Source organism: Lathamus discolor, chromosome 11 (genome assembly GCF_037157495.1).
Source record: "Lathamus discolor isolate bLatDis1 chromosome 11, bLatDis1.hap1, whole genome shotgun sequence".
Taxonomy (NCBI): domain Eukaryota; kingdom Metazoa; phylum Chordata; class Aves; order Psittaciformes; family Psittacidae; genus Lathamus; species Lathamus discolor.
Window position 1 is genome coordinate 4418941 of NC_088894.1, and position 17693 is coordinate 4436633.

Below are 17693 nucleotides of genomic sequence, written 5' to 3' on the forward strand. Positions count from 1 at the left end.
GTGTGTGTGTATGTATAAATATATACATAACAGCTCTGCAAAGGGGAGAGGAGCTGGAAGCACACAGCCCTCAGCTGGTTAAGGTGAGCTTTCATACTACAGTAAGAAGCAGTTAGTAAAACAGCACTGAGACCTGGAAGACCACTGGAACAGCAGTCTTTAAATTCTCTTCTTTCAGGCTGGATTTTATTGACGGGTCAGATAAATCCTTTTCTTCCCCACTTGGTTCCTGAGATTTGCTCTGGATTAGAGAAAAGGGTTAGTTGTAAGGAAATGATCTCTACAGGAGCTGATCTAGTGCTTACAAGAACGAAGAAAGCTATTTCATCATCCAGCCACCAGCTTGCCCAAGACAGGGGAGGGTGGGTGAGGCCGGCGAGCTAAGCAAGAAGGGATATCAACGTAAGAAATGCGAGGGTGAAGCTGGAAGCATGGGCACGCTGCTGCTGTGTGTGTGTGCGTGTCTGGGACAGTCACAGCTCCTCCAGCCACCCCCCGTCTCCCTTTCTTGCTCCTGGACATGAAGCTCGGGTGCCCGCTCTTGGGTTTAGCGAGGGGCATTCTCCAGGGAGCCAAGACGTTGGGAGGGGGGTGTCACAAAACAAAAGCTGATGAGCCAGCTGGCCAGCGGGTCTGCGTTCAGCAAAGAAGCCTGACCACACACACATACATAGGACAGGGGATGCAAAGCAACTGCTGTCAGTCAATGGATGTGTGGGGAGCCACTGGACATGATCATAAAGAGCCACACAACATGCGCATGAACTTTCCATCCGGACAGTTCATTGGAAGAGTTACCACGGCTTCCGCCAGTGTGAGTTCACAGCCAGAGTCGGGGGAGGCCAGGTCAGCACTGTCTTCTCCTTCGTGCTCCACGTCCACAGAAACATCGTCCTTCAGAGACAGAGCCTGGGAGGTGTCTCCTGAACCAGCCCCTTGCCCGAGGGCCCAGGAGCCCACACTGGATGCAGGTCCCATTGGAGTCACAGGCATCGCCAGACCCATCTTCCCCATTGCTTCTGCTGCTGTCTCAGCTTCAGGCATAGACTCTTGGTCCTCCTGGGCTGCCCTTCGCTCCTCTTCGCTTTGCTCAAACATCTTAATCTTAGAGGCCACGGAGGTTTTCCTGTAGCAGTCGCTGTCCTGACAGCTACCTGAGGCCACATCTCCATGCTCCTGGGACACAGCTCCTGTCCTCCCAGCCATGCAAAGCAACGACTCAGACTCTATTGGTTGTGTCCCACTGCTCACTTGCAGCTCTTCCCCACCTTCAAAGATCAAGGTAGAGAGCCGGTACGTCTTGCTTCCTTGACACAACCCTGCTACAGGGGCGTTGGAGTGCAGGACATCAGCATCTTCTTTGGGAGGGGACTTATCCTGTGTTGGCTGCCCCAGGGTAAGGTCACTGTCCCTGCCAGTTTCTCCTACTGTAGGGCTCCTGCACTGCAGATCTTGTCCTACATTAAACTCCAAGTCCCAGGGTGGCTCCGGCGCTTTGGGATCTGCAGTGTGGAGCAGCCCTTCAGCCATGGGACACTTTTGAGGCAGGTCTCTTATTATGGTCTGTTGTTCTGGTTCTTCTGCCTTGGCAGGCAGCTCTTCTATGCAAGGGCTTTTGTCATGGGGCAATTCTTCCATCCCACAGCCTTCATCTCTGGTCAACTTCCCTGATGAGAGCTCTTTTATCACGGGCTTCGCCTCCTGGAGTGGCTCTTCTGTGGCGGGGACTTTGCTCTGGGTTGCCCTCGCTGTGACAAGATCAATGTCCTGGGCCATTTCCCCTGTGGCTGGGTCTCTGACCTGGATGGGCTCTGCTGCAGCATCTGTGTTTTGGGGTAGTCCTCTTGCAACAGGACTTGCATCTTGGCATGGTTTCCATGCAGCGTCTTGGGGTTGTTCTTCAAGTTCAGGATTGGTGCCCCAGGGTATTGCCACCTCTGATACATGGCTCACATCCTTGGGTGCTCCTCTGCCTACCACAGGGCTTGCTTCTTTGCATGCCACCTCTGCTACAGGGTTCACATCCTTGGCTATGGCCATACCTCTCACAGGGCTGGTGCCCTGGGACACATCTCTGGCCTCAGCCTCAGTGCCTGGGGCTGGCTCTGCAGGCACAGGGGTGGACTGATGAGGATAGGACATAGGGGCAGGAGAGCTGGGTTTATCCCCCTCCGACCCTGCAGTGGTGCGAGGGTGGCCCTGCTCGGGCACAGCTGATGGAGGCGACTGGGTCTCTATCTCTTCCATCTGAAGAACCACTCTGGCACTTTCTTCCTTGTCACCAATTGTTCCTGAGAGCCCCTCCGCTGCCATGCAGACATCCGGGCTCTGTACTGGGCTCCCTTTGTGCTCCTCAACCCCATGGCCATCCCCTGCCAGGCCACACGGCTTCAAGCCTCCCATTGGACTTCGATCCGTATCCTCTGGTCCCACCTCTTGGGAACTCAGTAGGGTTTCACCTCCCTCGGGTGCTCCGCAGCCTGTCAGCACAACAGACGCTTTCTCTTGCTGTAAGGGCAGCCCTCCCTCCTGCCCGGTCCTATCCCAGCGCTGCTCCAGTGCTTCGGCAGGTTTTCCAGACACTGCCCTGTGTTGCTGACTCGCTGAGGACAGGGGTTGGAACCCATCTTCTGCAGATACCATGTGCCCAGCTCCCTCCCTGGGTGCATTCACAGCAGCTTCTGCTCCTTCCTCCAAGCCAAGCCATGCTCCAGTCTCTGAGAACAGGTTTTTACTGTCCTTCTCCTCTTCCTCCGGATCTCCCAAGTAGATGATCCTCTGGGTTGCGGAGGTCTCCGAGCTCTCGTCATTAGCCTTCACTTTGATTTTAATGAGCTCTGTGGCCGGCGCTCTGGCCTCCTGCTTCCTGCAGGCTGCAGAGGCACGTTCCCTGGAGAACAGCTCGCTTTCCCCCTGGGGAGGCTCTGGCCCCACAGTCTTGGCCCATTGCTTCTCTTCGGGCTGCTGACGTGGCTTGGGCAGACCTGGCTCACCGGTGGTTACCTCCTTGCCCTGCTCTCGGGGCTCCTCTTTGCTCTCAGCTGGCGGGCGCTCTGCCTGCAGGCTGGGCTCCCCCCTGGTTTCCTTCTCACAGACCTCATCCTCCCAGACAGCCTCAAAATCCTCGGGACTAGCGATCATCTTTGCTCTCGTCCGGGTATCCAGGGCTGCATCTGCTGGCTCTTCCTGGCCTGCCACTTCCTTGGCTTTCCCTACTGCCATCTCCACCTTGGATACGCTCGTGCTCATTTTCACCTCTGAGGTACCTGCACGTGCTTCTTTCTTGACTCCCAGAGCTTTCCTTAGAGCTACTGCTTCCACTCTAGGAGTTTCTCTCTCTATAAATACCCAATGCTCCGAGCCCTGCATTGCAATTGGAGCAAGAAGAGTTAGCATCAAACATACTTTACCTAACTCCTGGTGGCTGCTGTCATGAGTAACAGGAAGCTGATCTGCCTCGGGCAGGGATGACTACGGTATTATTGTTCATGCAAGAGTTGAGGCAGGGTCTGTACAAAGAGCTTGGCAACTTGTTGATGGAGAGCAGGGAATGAAAATAAAGGGGCTGATGCTGTGACAGGGTCTGAGCCCTTCTATTCTCTCCAGGGACCATGTTTTGCTCTGGGTGGTGGCTCACTGACATACCTGCAGCTTTGCTGGAAACACCGGAGTGGGAGCAATGCTCCAGCAGATACATTAACAGCCACCAGGGCATCTCTCAACTGGGACTCCCCATCTGACTCCTGTTTTCAGCTGGATCTGGCAATCTCCATGAGCAAAGAGTGAGATTTCACTGTAAGCAAAGGTCTGTGTTTTGAGTAGCTTCACTCTCAGCTTCATCCATGTGCCCTAAAACTATTCAAGCTGCCAAAAGCACCAGCAAGAGGAAACACCACTTCTAGGCATCAGAAAGGCCCTTTTCCCTTCCTACCAGATGCTGCAGCTCAGGTTCACCCCAAAGTCCATCCTTCCTTTCCTGCTCTCCAGGGAAATCTCATCAGAAGCAATTATTTAGCTGAGGTTTCAGACAATGCTGAAACCAAATGGTTCAGAAAATGTAACCTGTAAAAGGTTACCTGTGAAATGCAGAAGACGACCACAAGCTTGGTAACTGAAACAGCCATTGACCAGGCAAGGACCAAGCAAAGGTTGTGGAGCATCCTGCAGCAAGGACACAGTGGGTATGTGATATACCACACAGTGCATGTGTGCTGCTCCGCAGGGGAGGAACCTAGATTACTTTGTACTTTTGCATTTGTCCTGAAGGACAGCTAAAGACGTCACAAGAGCAAGAACAAAGCACTGCTAACATTCAACCCCTTCTGGGGCAGAAGACAGAAAACAATCCACAAGAAGGCAGATCCGCATCAATGCAGAAGCCCAGCAGCCTCCGCAACCACCCTGCCCTAGGCAGCACACACACAAAGGGCAATGCTGGGACATGGTTCTGCAGTGTTCACCATGGGGCTGGCTCTGCCCATGACAGAATCATCACTTCTGCAGGCTGTGGCACCGGGATGCTCTCCAGCCCCAGTGAGGAGGGGCTGGCTGCCTGCTGTAACTGGGATAAGGAATCCATTAAAAAGGGAGTGATGCCCCACGCACGGGTGCAGGGTGAGTGTTTGAAGCAGTCATGCCCAAACTGGAAACCTAGTAACTGATACTGAGTAAGGGGAAAGGGGAGGGCAAAGGGAAGCAGAACAAGAGGGAAGGGAAAGGAAGGTGAAATTAGAGGAGAGTGAGAAAGGAGGAAAACCAATTACTAATGGAAGGGCTTCCACAAGGAAGGGAATCAGAAATAGTCAAAGAATCATAGAATCACAGGCTGGTTTGGACCTTGCTCCCTGTAGCATCACTCACACATGGTTCTCCGATACCCCTTCACCAATCACTGCCTGCTCTCCAGGTCCCTTCCTCCACACCTGCCTCCAATGCAGGTTTTAGTGCTTCCTAATCCATAGAAATGGGAACAGAGCACTGGCTTGCACCGAGGTCTTTCACACATGAGTTTTACCCATGAGAGCAACGTTATCACGACCTCGGCTGCTGTGCTGGGCCTGCTGGGAAGCCCAGGCTGCCTAGAACCAAGTCTCAAAGACCAGTTTTCTTCTCTTGTCTATCGTGGGAAGCAACCACCATTGTGTGAGATAAGTGCTGCCTGCAAGCAGGGCTGAGAGCCCACATTCCTCAGCCCTGGGCTCTCGGGTGACACTGAAGGCATCGAAGGCAGCATGACTTAAGTGCAACCTTTTTGATGCCTTCAGACATACCCTGCTTCAGGGGGCCTGGGGAAGTGCAACTGAAGCCAGAGTGATAGGAAAGCACAAGGGGCTGCTAAAGGTGGCTTGTAGCTGCCTGCTGACACATGGAGCCAACCCCTGCCTGTGCCATTGGGTCAGCACTGCCTCGGGAATCCCAGGTCTCCACCACAGCCCCCTCACCCAGAGCACAGCCAGCCTGGGGGTGACACCAGGGCTCCACTGGAAGGCCTCTCCCAGGACCCTGTCTCACAGCCCAGAATAGACAGTGAGGGGAAGAGATTCCACCTGGCCAGGGCTCCTGCCCATGGCTGGAGGGGACCCACCCAGGGAGGGCAGCAAATGGCTCGAGCTCTGCTCAGAGGGCAAGGAGCCACCTTGGCAGGCTGGAGGGCCCCATGGAGAGGTAAAACTGCGAGGGCAGGGCAGGGGGGGAGTGAAAGAGGATGGTGACAACCTCAGGAGAGGAGACAAGGCTTTTCTGCGTGAAAGACTCCATGCTTAGGGAAGCTCCGTGGTCAGATGCAAAATCGTCTAGGGTGTCCTCTTCTATCGTCTGTGCCAGCATGGAAACCCCAGCACCCACAGAGAAAAAGAGAGAGAAAGAGAGAGACAGAGAGAGACAGAGTCTGAGAAGGAATGAAGGAACAAATGGGTAGGTGGGTGGATGGATGCATGGATGGATAGATAGATGGATGAACAGAGGTCACAGCTATACCAGCTCGAGATGCTCCATTTACATCTCTGCACTTTATATATTTGCTTGTAAAAGGACGTGGGGTGAAGTCTTTCTTCCCAGCTCAGTGCTTTGATGAAGGGCCATGAGCTCACCTCTGCCTGGGTCTCTGGTCAGTGCTGGGGAGCAGCAGGTACACATGCACACCATGAATCCCCTGCAGACAGCCCCTACCCAGCCACCCCACACCCTCCTCACAGCCCAGCCCCACACCCTCAAGAAGGGCTCCCATGTGTGGATCCCCCTGCTTGGAGCCATCCCCAGTGGAGTGGGCACAGGACTGGCTCCAGAGCCACCCTGGGGGAGAGAACATCACAGAGTGGAAAGCAAGGAGGGAGAGGGCACGGAGGCTGGCGGTGGGGATGGCCTTGCCACACAATGCCTGTCCCAAGCCAACCAGGAGCCCAGCACCACAGAGCATCCATCTGCGCCCCATCCACACACCTCACACAGCACTGGGGCTCTGCGCATCCCAGCACCCCCAGTTCCAGCTCTCTTCCTTTCACACTCGTGGTCCCACCACAAAGCCAGCTGGAGGACGTGTGTGTGCAGGATGTTGGTGTGACACCACCTGCCCCTGCACCAGGTCCCGGCTGAGGGGAGCACCATGGGCAACTCTGTGCAGCGCTGGGTCCTGCTCTGCTGAGGACATCACCCAGGCACAGCCCCAAGGTAGCCTTGCTGGTAGGAAGGGTGAGGAAAACCCCATCTCATGGGGTAACAAAGCCACAGCCCAACTCTCAGGTACCCCAAAATAGGGGAAGGATGAGACGTTCAACACCAAGAAGTGCCTGGGCACAAGGGGAGATCACTACCAGCAGTGTGAAAATGGTTAAATCCTTAAAAAATTGGAGACAACAGCCCGGACAAAGACCCCCTCCCTCCACCCCCTGTCCCCGTCTTGTAATCTCCACCACCAGCGTAGCACAGGAGGCCAACAGCTAAGGAACACCTCCCTGCAAACAGCCTCATCCCCTCCATGAGAGAAGCAGTGGAACAAACCTCGCTGGCCTTTTCTGGGGTTCCCTTTGGTGTTTCATCCTCGTGCTTGGGTGAGGAAGAGGCTGGTGAGGAAGGCAGCCTCCTGTCCCGGTCCCTGTGAACCAGCTTGCTGTTGGGCTCCTTCAGGGTGCGTTTCAGCTCATTGATGCTGGCCTGATGCTTCAGCAAAACATCTTCTGGCTTGTCTAAAAACTTGGGGAAGGAGAGAGGACGATAAACGATGATTAAAGCACCAACCAAGGGAAAAGAGGTAAGCAAGGGCACTGGGAGGGTTTGCTTCACATTCGGCTTGAATTTAGGGTCTCGAGAGCCAAATGAGCAGCGCGTCAGAGCACCCTGGTCTGCAGCTCTCACTAAGACCATTGCAGGGAGCAGCAAAGGCAGCACGGGGCCGAATGTGCATGGCAGGCTTCCCTCCGTGATGGGCACAGCACGCCCCTTTGGCATCTCCAGCACGGCCTGCTGAGGGCAAGCTAAGCCACTTGGAGGAAGAGTTGCCTCTCCCTTGGGATCAGCAAGGATCGGGCCCTACTGGAAATACCAGCAGCCTCCTCTGCTGCTCTGTTGTGCCAGGCACAAAGGAAGCCAGAGCCTTTGTCTCAACAGGGCAGGAAACCGGCATTTCCAATGGAGCTCATTTGAACTGGGCTTCTGCTGAAGGGCAGGAGGTCAAAGATGTCCAGCATGGATTCAAGCCTGGATCGCCATGGACCAGCCTGGGCCCAACAGCAGCCTGAGGTGGGATTGAGCCTGCTGTGGAGAGAGGACAGCTCAGAGCGCTCAAGTGCTAGTTGGGGTTTAGCATCAGAGCATCATTTGGTGACGGTACAGGCACCAGGGTGGCTCCCTTGGTCCTGCCGCAGAGGTGGGCAAACCGGCTCAGAGCAAGAACCGGCAATAGCAAGGACCCTGGCTTCTGCTTCAAACTCAAACCTCTTTTGAGGTTCGAAATGAGTCACCTAAAATACTTCCCCAGTATTTCTCCTTGGCAACAGCCCAGAGACCCAAGAGAGCCCCACGAAAAGCCCTTCCAAATTTCACAGACCCTGAAGGCTCAGCACAACTCATGGAAAAGACTTGCCCATGGAGCCGCCGAGAAGCGCTTCATGGTTTGCCCACCTCTGGGCTCGGGGTGCGCTGGGGGAGCAGCACATGCACATGCAGCGGGGGAAGCAATGAGGTGGCCAGGGGAGGGACTGGGACCGGTGCCCACTACCCCGGCAGGGTCTGCCTGCGGTGCCGAGCGGGATGCTGAGGGCTGTGTGGTGCAAGCCCCATCACCCGGCTGTGTTTGCCCCTCTGGACACCCCCAGTGAAGATCCATGTTCCACTGTGAGTGGAGAGGGAACCCCCTGGGAGCAGCTGTGGATCCTAGGCTGGATGAAACATTCCTGACAGGGGCCCACCATGGACATGGGAGTTTGCGCAGGGGAGGGCACAGCCTCCCTCTTCTCTGCGACAGCCGGCACTCCGGCTTCCCTCTGGCACAGGGATGGTGCTGCTGCTGGCACTGAAGGCAGCTCAGAGACTCACAGAATCAACCAGGTTGGAAAGACCTTTAAATCCAACCATCCCCAACACTGCCAAGGCCACCACTAACCCATGGCACTGGGGGCCTCACCTACACGGTGTGTGAGCACTTGCAGGGATGGCGATTCCAGCCCTGCCCTGGGCAGCCTGTTCCAACGCCTGAGCACCCTTTGGGGCAGGAATTGTTCCTCAGCTCCATCTAAACCTCCCCTGGTGCAGCTTGAGGCCGTTCACTTGCCCCCGGAGGGGTGGGCTGGCAGCCGCAGTGCCGTGAGGAGCTCCAGCCGGCTCCCTGCAGAGCAGAGCCGGGCTGCAGGAGAGCAGGGTGGGTGACGCTGGTGGGTTGGGTCAGGCAAAAGCAGAGCACGGGTCAGGATGTCAGTGGGAGCGATGGGACCAGCCTGCACAGGAGCTATGGCTGTAGGGCTGGGCGGAGAGGAGACACGAGGCGAGGACATGGCGCAGTCAGGAACAGGAGCAGAAGCCAGGTCTTCCCAACAGGCCAAGGACTCGGCGCCGTTGCACCTTGGGAGGGCTCTTGCTCACACGTACGATTAGGACTACCTTACTTAGTGGGATAGAAGATGCCGTGTGCGCGCTGGGGCAGACCCCCAGCTGTCTGCTCATCGGGCTCCTCTAGCATCCAACCCCCTGCCCCAGTGCATCTTGTATTCCAGTAAATAGGGTGACACACAGTGTTGCTTTGGAAAGGATGGACAATATGATGCACCAATGAGGACTAAGATACTCCAGAGAGAGAATACCTCCTGCTTGTGCCTGGGGGTTGTTTCGTGCTCCGGCTGGCAGCAAAGAGAGGGTTAAAAGTAACCAGCAGGGTCAGTCGAGGGAACTTGTCACAAACATCACAGTTAAGTCGATGGGCTGGTGGGGTGCAGAAGGACCAGATCCCCCCTCCCATTGCAGCATGGAGCTAAAACAGGCTGGGGTGTCCCTGGGCCAGCCTGGGGGACGGGGCGGGGAGTGGGTGCCCCGTGTGCTTGGCCTGTCCCCATCCCCACCCCTGTTTCAGAGCGGGGCTGCTCCCAGATCCAGCCCTGCCTCGGGATGAACCTTGAGACTGCCTGGACACGTGGGGAATCAGAGCTGAGCCGAGCACGTGTGACAGCCCCATTTCCACTGGTGAGGCCAAGTGCCATGTCCCAAGAATCCCACCAGCCCTCTCCGGATGTGAGCCAGCCTGCTCCCTCCATCCACCCTCCTCTGCCCATCCCATCTGTACCTTCAGCTCCTTGATCTTCGTCGGGGTGGTCACCTCCTCATCCTCCGTCTCGGACCGTCTCCTGCTGCCAAACTCACCGTCCTCATCCCGCTTCTCGCCCTCCGCCCCGGCGTCGTGGTTCTCGCTGACAGAGGCCGGGCGCGAGAACTCTGCCCGTGGAGGAGGGCCCAGGTCAGCCCAGCCCTGCCAGCCCCAAACCCTCCCCAGCCCCACAGACCCTGTCCCCTGCCCTGCCAGCTCACACCTGGGGGCTCGGGAGCCTTCAATGCCCCACGGCAGGGGGTCCCAGGGCACAGGGAGCTTGCGGGGGGCCCATCCCTGAGCTGCCCAACCCCGTCCCCCTGTGAGGATAATCTAAGCTATCACTTGGGGTGCCATGGGGATGCGGTTGGGGACAGCCTCCAGAAGGAAGCCCGCTGGATCCTATAACCCTGCCGGATGAGTCGAGCAGCATCCCCCTCGCTCCCGCCAGCGACCAATCTCCCTCCCCCTCCCCAATTTGGGGCATACCTCCGTCAAGGCTGCGAGACATGGTGTACCGTTTGCTGGAGGAGCGCTCAAAGAAGGGAGCCGGGCGGTCGATGAGGGCGCTGGCCTGCCGGGTCTGCGCCTGCGTGCGCCCGCTGTACCGAAACTTGGAGCCCATCACCAGGAATCCCTTGGGAGGCGGCTCCGGGGACACCAGCCTAGGTGTGAGAGAGGTGGAACGCCATCAGCAACCCCAGCCGTGCCCGCCATGTGTACCCACTGCGTGTCTGCCTCCAAGAGGGGAGGCCTGGAGAAGGTCTGCCTCACCTGAAGAAGGTGTGATGCTCTATGCAGACCTTCCAGAGACGCTTGGCGGAGCGGTGGTTGGGCAGCTTGAAGCCAATGGTGCTCTCAAACTGTTCGTACTTGGGGGAGACAGAGACACGCTGTTATAGGCAGATCCTGCCCTAAAGGACATGATGGGATGCCCAGGCACTCAGGTTCCCCTGGCAGGAGCCATGACCACGCAAAAGAAGTCTTCTTCAAAGCAGTGCTGGGAAGGTCCGTGCCCAGCCCCACTCGGTGGTGAGATTACATCCCAACACTTCTGGCCTAAGCACTTTCCTCAACTGTAAATGGCTTTTTAGCACAAGATAAATTCCCTCAAGAAACAAAACCCTTTTAACAGCTCAACCTGGTGAGAAGGCATTACTCTCCATTTTAGATGCACTCTCCTTGCCCTCCTGCCTGCTGGAGAAGGTGGGTGGAAATGCACTCTCCCGTCAGTGCACATCAAAGTGAAAAGAGTGAAAATAAAGTCAGAAAACAAACTAAAAAGCATGTGAAACGTGGAAGACTCATCAAAAATAGCCCTCAGCCTCCTTTGCTGGGTGACCCTGCACCACTGGCCTCACAGCACATGCCCGGTGGGGGAAGGAGCCTGGGGTGCCCTCAGCCTGCTGAAGTCACTTTGCCAGTGAGAAAACAAGAGCACGAACAAGAAAGCACTCGCTGAAAACCTCCACCCACCCCAGGAGATGTGCTCTCCTGGCCAGCATGAACATCAGCTTGGGACCCTTGGGGCAGAAGCTGGAGCCAGGCAAGGGCATCTCCCACCAGGCAGCCGCAGGCCAGCACAGCAGGCACCCTGCCGTGCCCGGGGCTGCACTGGCACATGGCACCCACCTCACCCGGGCGGATCTTGATGTAGAAGTTGCTTCTCTTGTAGGAAATCTTGAGGATCTTGGGCCAGGCGAAGCGGTTGATCCTCAGCCGGTCCCTGTAGATGAGGAGGCCATTGGCACAGACACCCAGCATGATATCGATGCCTTCGGAGTCCTGCAGGAAGCAAAAGGGACAGGAGGGGACTACTCAGCTGCCCAGTAAGAACCAGTCCAGCCAGCAGTGCCACGCTCCCTCCTGCTTGGTGCTCTACTACAGGGGACTGGGTGACAGAGAGGTCACTGCATCTCACAGAATGGTTGAGGTTGGGTCTCTGGAGCTCCTCTGCTCCAACACAGAACCACCCAGAGCCATGTCCTTGTTGAACATTCATTGTGTGAAGAGGGCTTGGGCAGGGACGGGTGTGCAAACAGCAGGGCAGGATGGGGTGGCACTGGCCATTGCTCTGGCAGCCCCACAGCCCTGTACCTTGGCGTGGTGCAGATCCACCCCGTACATGGAGAGCTTCTTGGCGTTCTCCAGGAAGTGGATCTCCGCTTCCCCAGGGGTCATTCCCCTGCAGGGAGACACAGAGGGGGACACGTGTTCGGGTACCCACCAGGCATGAGGCCACCAGCCCGTCCTGTGCCGGGGCTCACCGGTAGGTCTTGTGCAGCTCCATGATGCGCTCCTCCAGCTCCCGCGTCTGGTTGGGCGCAAAGCGGAGCTCGCTGACATAGTTGCCCACGTGCTCCTCAGCATCGTAGTCGCCCAGCTCGGCCTGCACAGCGTAGGAGCCCAGCAGAGCGTGTGTGACAAAGGAGCAGGGCAGGCGCCCCGTGATGATGTCCGCACGGAGCTGCAGGCACAGGTAGTATCTGCAGGAGGGGCACAGCGTGAGAGCAGGGCAGAGGTACTTGCCCTCCGGAGCAGGCTGGGGTTCACAAATGCACCCCACTGTGCACCACTCTCCATGGGGACTGCTACCTTCATGCTACATGGACACCTTCCTGGTCCTGTTCTGCATGATTCAGACACAGTACATGGGCAACGAGCCCCCAGACATCCCCTGGTTGCCCACATCCTGCCTGAGCCCTTCCCTTCCATGCACTCCCAGCTGGTCCTAGCCCTGGCAGCTGTGCCCACGGAGGGATGCTCCTCACCTTGTGATGTCCTCCGTGAGCTGGGCAGGGTCTGGAGGGTAAAACTTCACAGTGAAGGCAAAGTTCCAGGGCCCGCCTAGGGGAGAGGAGGGGAGAGAGCAGTAAGGACAGGAGCATCCAAGCATCCACTAATGGTCCCACTGCTTTCCCCAAGCCTGGCACTGGGCAGGCACAAGGGGGCTCCAGAAGCTGCCAGAACAGCCCTTGAGACACCAGCACGAGTTGGTTAATTGTCCCCAAACAGCTGGGGTGAGAAAGGCATCACAACTTCAGGAGCCATCAGCTGAGCGTGACTAGCAATGTCACAACGAAAGCCCCACATGTCCCAGAAGGTGACACCTTGGGCACCAGCCCTTCTGCCGCACCAGCAAGGCAACAACATCATGGGCAAAGGCACCGTGTTCCAAACAAGGCCCTCATCCCTGTCCTCACTGCTCAGGGCAGGTGGGAATGGCAGCCAGAGAGGGACCAGGTCTCAGCCAGCTCTCCAGTGGCACAGACAGGGTCCTTTGACTCCCATGCCTGTCGTGAGTAACGGGAGAGTTATTAACAGCCAGCAACAGGATCCCTGTCCCCAGGCCAGCTGCCAAAGGTCCCACCCAGGACAGAGGTGGGAATGGGACTGGCCAGAGGACATCCGGAAGCCCCCCGGGATGCTCCAGGGCTGGGGAGGATGGACACTGAGCACTTACTGCGGATCTGCTTCTTGATCTCCTTGGAAGGGTCCAGCCAGTTCTGCAAGGAGGAGACAGCAGGTCAGGGGTGTCCCCCACCCACAGAGAGGGCGGCCATAGGGGGTTCCCCCATCCTCACCTTCTGGCTGTCCGAGTCGCAGAAGGTGAGGCCGAAGTAGTCCTTCTCCAGGAGGTTGAGGTGCTCACACACCATGTCGAAGAGGATCTGGCCTCGGGCGTGCTTCTGTTGGAGACACGGAGAGCCTGATGGTGAACCAGCTCCCCTGTGCCCCTGGAGACCCGGTGCATGCAGGCAGGGAGCACTGCGGAGGGTCAGGGCAGCCCTGGCCCCTCCAGGTGACTACCAGAAGGTGCTGAGCTACGTTTGAGAGGAGCCTCTCACCCAGCAGCACCGCTCTGGGGACACTCAGGTGGCCGCAGGGCACGTTCAAGCCCATTCAGTGCGGTACAGAGGAAACAGGTCCCACCGGCCAGGAAGACCCAGTGCCCACACAGCTCATCCCCCCATCACAGTGGGTATCACACTGAACTTGGACTCCCTTTTTGACTTAAACTGAATTAAGCCTCCATTAATTATGCAGGCAAGGCACAGCTATTCCCATGGGGCCTGCAAGAAAGGAAGAAGAAAAGCAGCACCAGCCTTTCTACACTAAACCCTCTCTCTATACCCCAGGTAGCTTCTTTAGAAAGCAGCAGCTCTCAAAGTTGACCCCATCCTCTGCACTACAGCAGCAGAGAGCTCATCCTTGCCCATGCCTAGTGAGGGGTATTGCTCTGCTCATGAAGCTGCCAGTGAGTCTGTAACCAGGTTTGTGCTTGCACTCCTGTTTGGCTTGGCCAGTGCTACAGAGAGAGCCAGGGGATGGACGATTCACACCAGCTGTTCATGTGCCCCATGAGCCTCCTGCTGTCCTTGGGGTGCTCTCCACTCCTTTTCTTCTTCAGGAGGGCTTTCATCTCTGTGACAACCCATCTTTCCACGGCTTTGTGACAAATTTTGCTGCTAAAGGACAGTCAGGGCTGCTGAGATCAAAGGCTCTGCTGCCTGTGCCACAGGCAGGGGGCCAGACCCCCCCACCACTGGCTGTCCCCAGCAGCCACGCTCCTCGCATTCATCAATCCTGTGCAGCCAAGACCTGGGAGAGGCAGGACCTGCATACAGATGCAGGTCCACTCTGTGCAGCCAGCTCTGAGCTGCTGCCAACAAAAACCCGTCTGCCCACTCGCCAGTAGCAAATGCAAAGCTCTCCCTGGCAAAGGCACCAGCAGCTCTGCTCCTCAACAACTCAGTTTTCACATTCGTAAGCAAAGTTACCAGTCCCTAAAGATGCCCGTCCCACCAGGATGATGCCACAGGTCAGAGCAGTGCCACCTTCCCCAACCCATGGCAGGAGGCAGCAGCGAGTGCTGGGGACAGAGAGAGGCACTCCTGGTAAGTACTGCTCCTCCCAGCTGCCTTTAGCCCTGCAGGATAGGACCCTTCCATGAAACCCAGCCTCAGCTCCTGATTTAACCCTGGGTGTCCGCAGTCTGTCCTGGAAGGGAGAGGTCCCTGTGCTGGCAGCAGATGAAGCAGCCCTGCAGCATCCTCCAGTGCCAAGGCAGCTCCTCTTCTCCTCCTGTAGTGACGACCACTACCAGGGAAATGTGCACCCATGTGCACTTGTGCAAGCCCAAACCACACACTTGTGACACTGCACAAACAGTGGGGTGGCTGGAGCAGGGTACTGGACCCTGCCTGCACACACAAGGATGCAGCTACAAGGATGTGCACGTCTATCACCCTTACATACACACACACACAACAACTTCACACACGATCCCTGTCCTTGCTGGTTTTATACGGAGGGATGAGAAGATGAACACGGAGGGCATGGATGCAAACCCACCTGATGCACACAGCCAGGAGGGCCCACGCCTGTCAGCCTCTTCACATGAACACGTGCACACACATCCTTTGCCTCAGCTCACGGGACAGCCAACACGCCGCGCGCTCGAGGTGTCAGCAGACAGGCTGGCACATGGATGTGTCACGCACATATTGCCAGGCGGAGCTCTATCCCCCATCTATTAAGCTTCTGCTTTTTAGACATTGTTTTCTATCGTGAGTAGCTGCCAAATTTGGATTCATTGGGCTGAAATTCCCTGCTAGGGTCTGTCTTTGCAGATTTTTCACTTATTTCGACATTTCAACCTAAATGGCTGTTTCTGTGGATCTTTTTCTATAGGAAACACACACTACAAAGCTCTCCTTGGAAGAGGCCTGACACTGGGGACTCGCTTGTCTGGGATGAGGTGTGTCCTCCCCTTGGTGCCAGTGCAGCACCTGAAGCTGGGACTCACCTCCACCTCACACTCATACTCGGAGGCATCAAGCAGGGTCACTCTGCAGAGGGCACTCTTCACTTTCTTGCTGGTTTTCTGGGGTGACTTCTGGGTCTTGCTGGGGGTTGTTTTGTCAGAGAGACCATCTGTCTCGCTGTAGTCCTTCTCCTCCATGTCTGTGCCCTGGAGAGGGGAGATACACAGGGTTACTTGGCACCGCTGCCAGGATGGACAGGCAGACAGATGGGGAAAGCCCTCTAACAGCAGGCAGCAGAGGAACAGCATAGTTCCCCGAGAGCTCTAAGGCTGCCACCAGGGGCACCTCAGTCCTGGGACATGGGACACCCACTTCCTCCCTTCCTGCGCTGGCCATTTCCAGCACAGTCAGCACCCTGTGCTGCCGCACTGCTCCTTCTCTCTGTCCACAAGGACCTGTGCAGGCAGAGCCTATCCATTGCCCTGGGCCCCTCAGGAATGTTCCCCTGGGGCCAGCAGCACAGGGCAGGTGCCCACGTCACTGGGCTCCCTGCAGCCCCTGCACTGCAGCAAGGACACGGTGATGGGTAGCAGAGTGGTGGCATAGTCATAGAACGGTTTGGGTTGAAAAGGACCTTAAGATCATCCAATTCCAACCCCTGCCCAGCAGGGACACCTCACACTAAACCATGTCACCAGGGCTCTGTCCAACCTGGCCTTGAACACAGCCAGGGATGGAGCATTCACAACTTCCTTGGGTAACCTGTTCCAGCACCTCACCACCCTCACAGTAAAGAACTTCTTCCTTATTATCTATCTAACCTGAACTTCCCCTCTTTAAGTTTTAACCCATCACCCCTTGTCCTATCACTAACAGTCCCTGATGAAGAGTCCATTCCTCTGCTGTGCTTTCCTCTCTGCTGCATCGAACAGCACCCATTCATTCACTCACCAGCTCTGTACTTCGGGCATCAGACTGGGCTCCAGGCTTCTCATTGACCTCAGTGTCCCGGCCGGTGGGGTTGGTGGCTGCGGCTGCTTCCAGCTGCTGCTGTGGAGCCTCCTCCTGCGCGTTCCTCACATCCGAACCAGGACCCGTCTCTGTCGTCATGGCCAATGGTCACCCTGCTCTGCCACAGCCACCACCCACAACAGAAGACAGGAGATGTCACCTGGGTGCATGGGGATGGAGGATGCCACCAGGCAGCCAGCAGCCTGGGATGCCTCAGATATAATGGGACCTGCCCATCTCTGCCCCTGCACACACAGATGTGCTGCCAGACACCCAGCTCCCTATCCCTACCAGGAGGTGGCTCCGCAAAGGGTGGCAGCAGGAGGATTTCACAGGACTCACTGTGAATCCAGCATCCTTCAGGATGCTGAGAACCAAATGGAAGCGGTTGGGAATGATCCCATGATCATTCATGAATGAGCTGGAAGAGATGAGCCGGGGGGGGATGGACACCCACCATGGTCAGGGCACAGGGCTCATGACCTCAGTCACAGATGGGAGTGGGGCTGGCCATAACCCCCTGCTCCCCACAGCCCTGGAGCCTTCAGAACCTTCACTGGTATTTTTTATGAGCAGAAGGGTTTATTCTGGGAGGAAAAACCAAGCTGAGTCAGGTTAAAGGCTGCACTCACACAGGAAATGGCAAACATGGACATGTCCATATGCTGCATCCGGGATGGCTGTCGTTTTCCCCCTCTGGAGTTCCCAGCAGCAACAGCATGCTAGGCTCCCACGACTGGCGTGGCCAGACCCCGCTCAGCGGTGGGACAAGACTTGCCTGTCCCATGCAAGATGCAAAACCAAAGCCCGGGCCAGGAACAGGGGAGGTGGAAGCACGTCCCGGGCTGGGGGGCTCAGTAACGGGGTTTCACCACCTTTATGGTTTTTAAACCTTTATGCAAATACAGCACGGGGCTGGCAAGCGCTCCTGGGATGATCCACACATGCACAGGACATCGAGCACCCTTTGTGACTGTCACCCATCCGCCACTCGTGCTGCCAAGGCTGCGGCCAGCTCCCCATCCAGCCGGTCACCCACCAGCATCCCCATCCAGCCGGTCACCCACCAGCATCCCTACCCAGCCGGTCACGCACCAGCATCCCCATGCAGCCGGTCACCCACCAGC

General features: G+C 56.9%; 1 protein-coding gene across 12 annotated transcripts in view; it reads right to left on the reverse strand.

Moving 5' to 3' along the window:
- Nucleotides 1–17693, reverse strand: part of EPB41L1 (erythrocyte membrane protein band 4.1 like 1) — a 56447-nt gene that overhangs the window by 10189 nt on the left and 28565 nt on the right. For 4 of the 12 annotated variants that reach the window (XM_065691735.1, XM_065691730.1, XM_065691733.1 and 1 more), the window contains 13 exons: nt 16507–16684; nt 15597–15761; nt 13372–13476; nt 13251–13293; nt 12559–12634; nt 12055–12273; nt 11885–11972; nt 11420–11572; nt 10562–10659; nt 10277–10452; nt 9767–9915; nt 6997–7188; nt 252–3363 (listed from right to left, as the gene is read on the reverse strand). In XM_065691735.1, the coding sequence (XP_065547807.1) occupies nt 736–3363; nt 6997–7188; nt 9767–9915; nt 10277–10452; nt 10562–10659; nt 11420–11572; nt 11885–11972; nt 12055–12273; nt 12559–12634; nt 13251–13293; nt 13372–13476; nt 15597–15761; nt 16507–16665 (4251 nt within the window). In that variant the 5' untranslated portion in view covers nt 16666–16684 and the 3' untranslated portion in view covers nt 252–735. The other 8 variants (XM_065691739.1, XM_065691740.1, XM_065691738.1 and 5 more) reach the window with 3 other exon arrangements.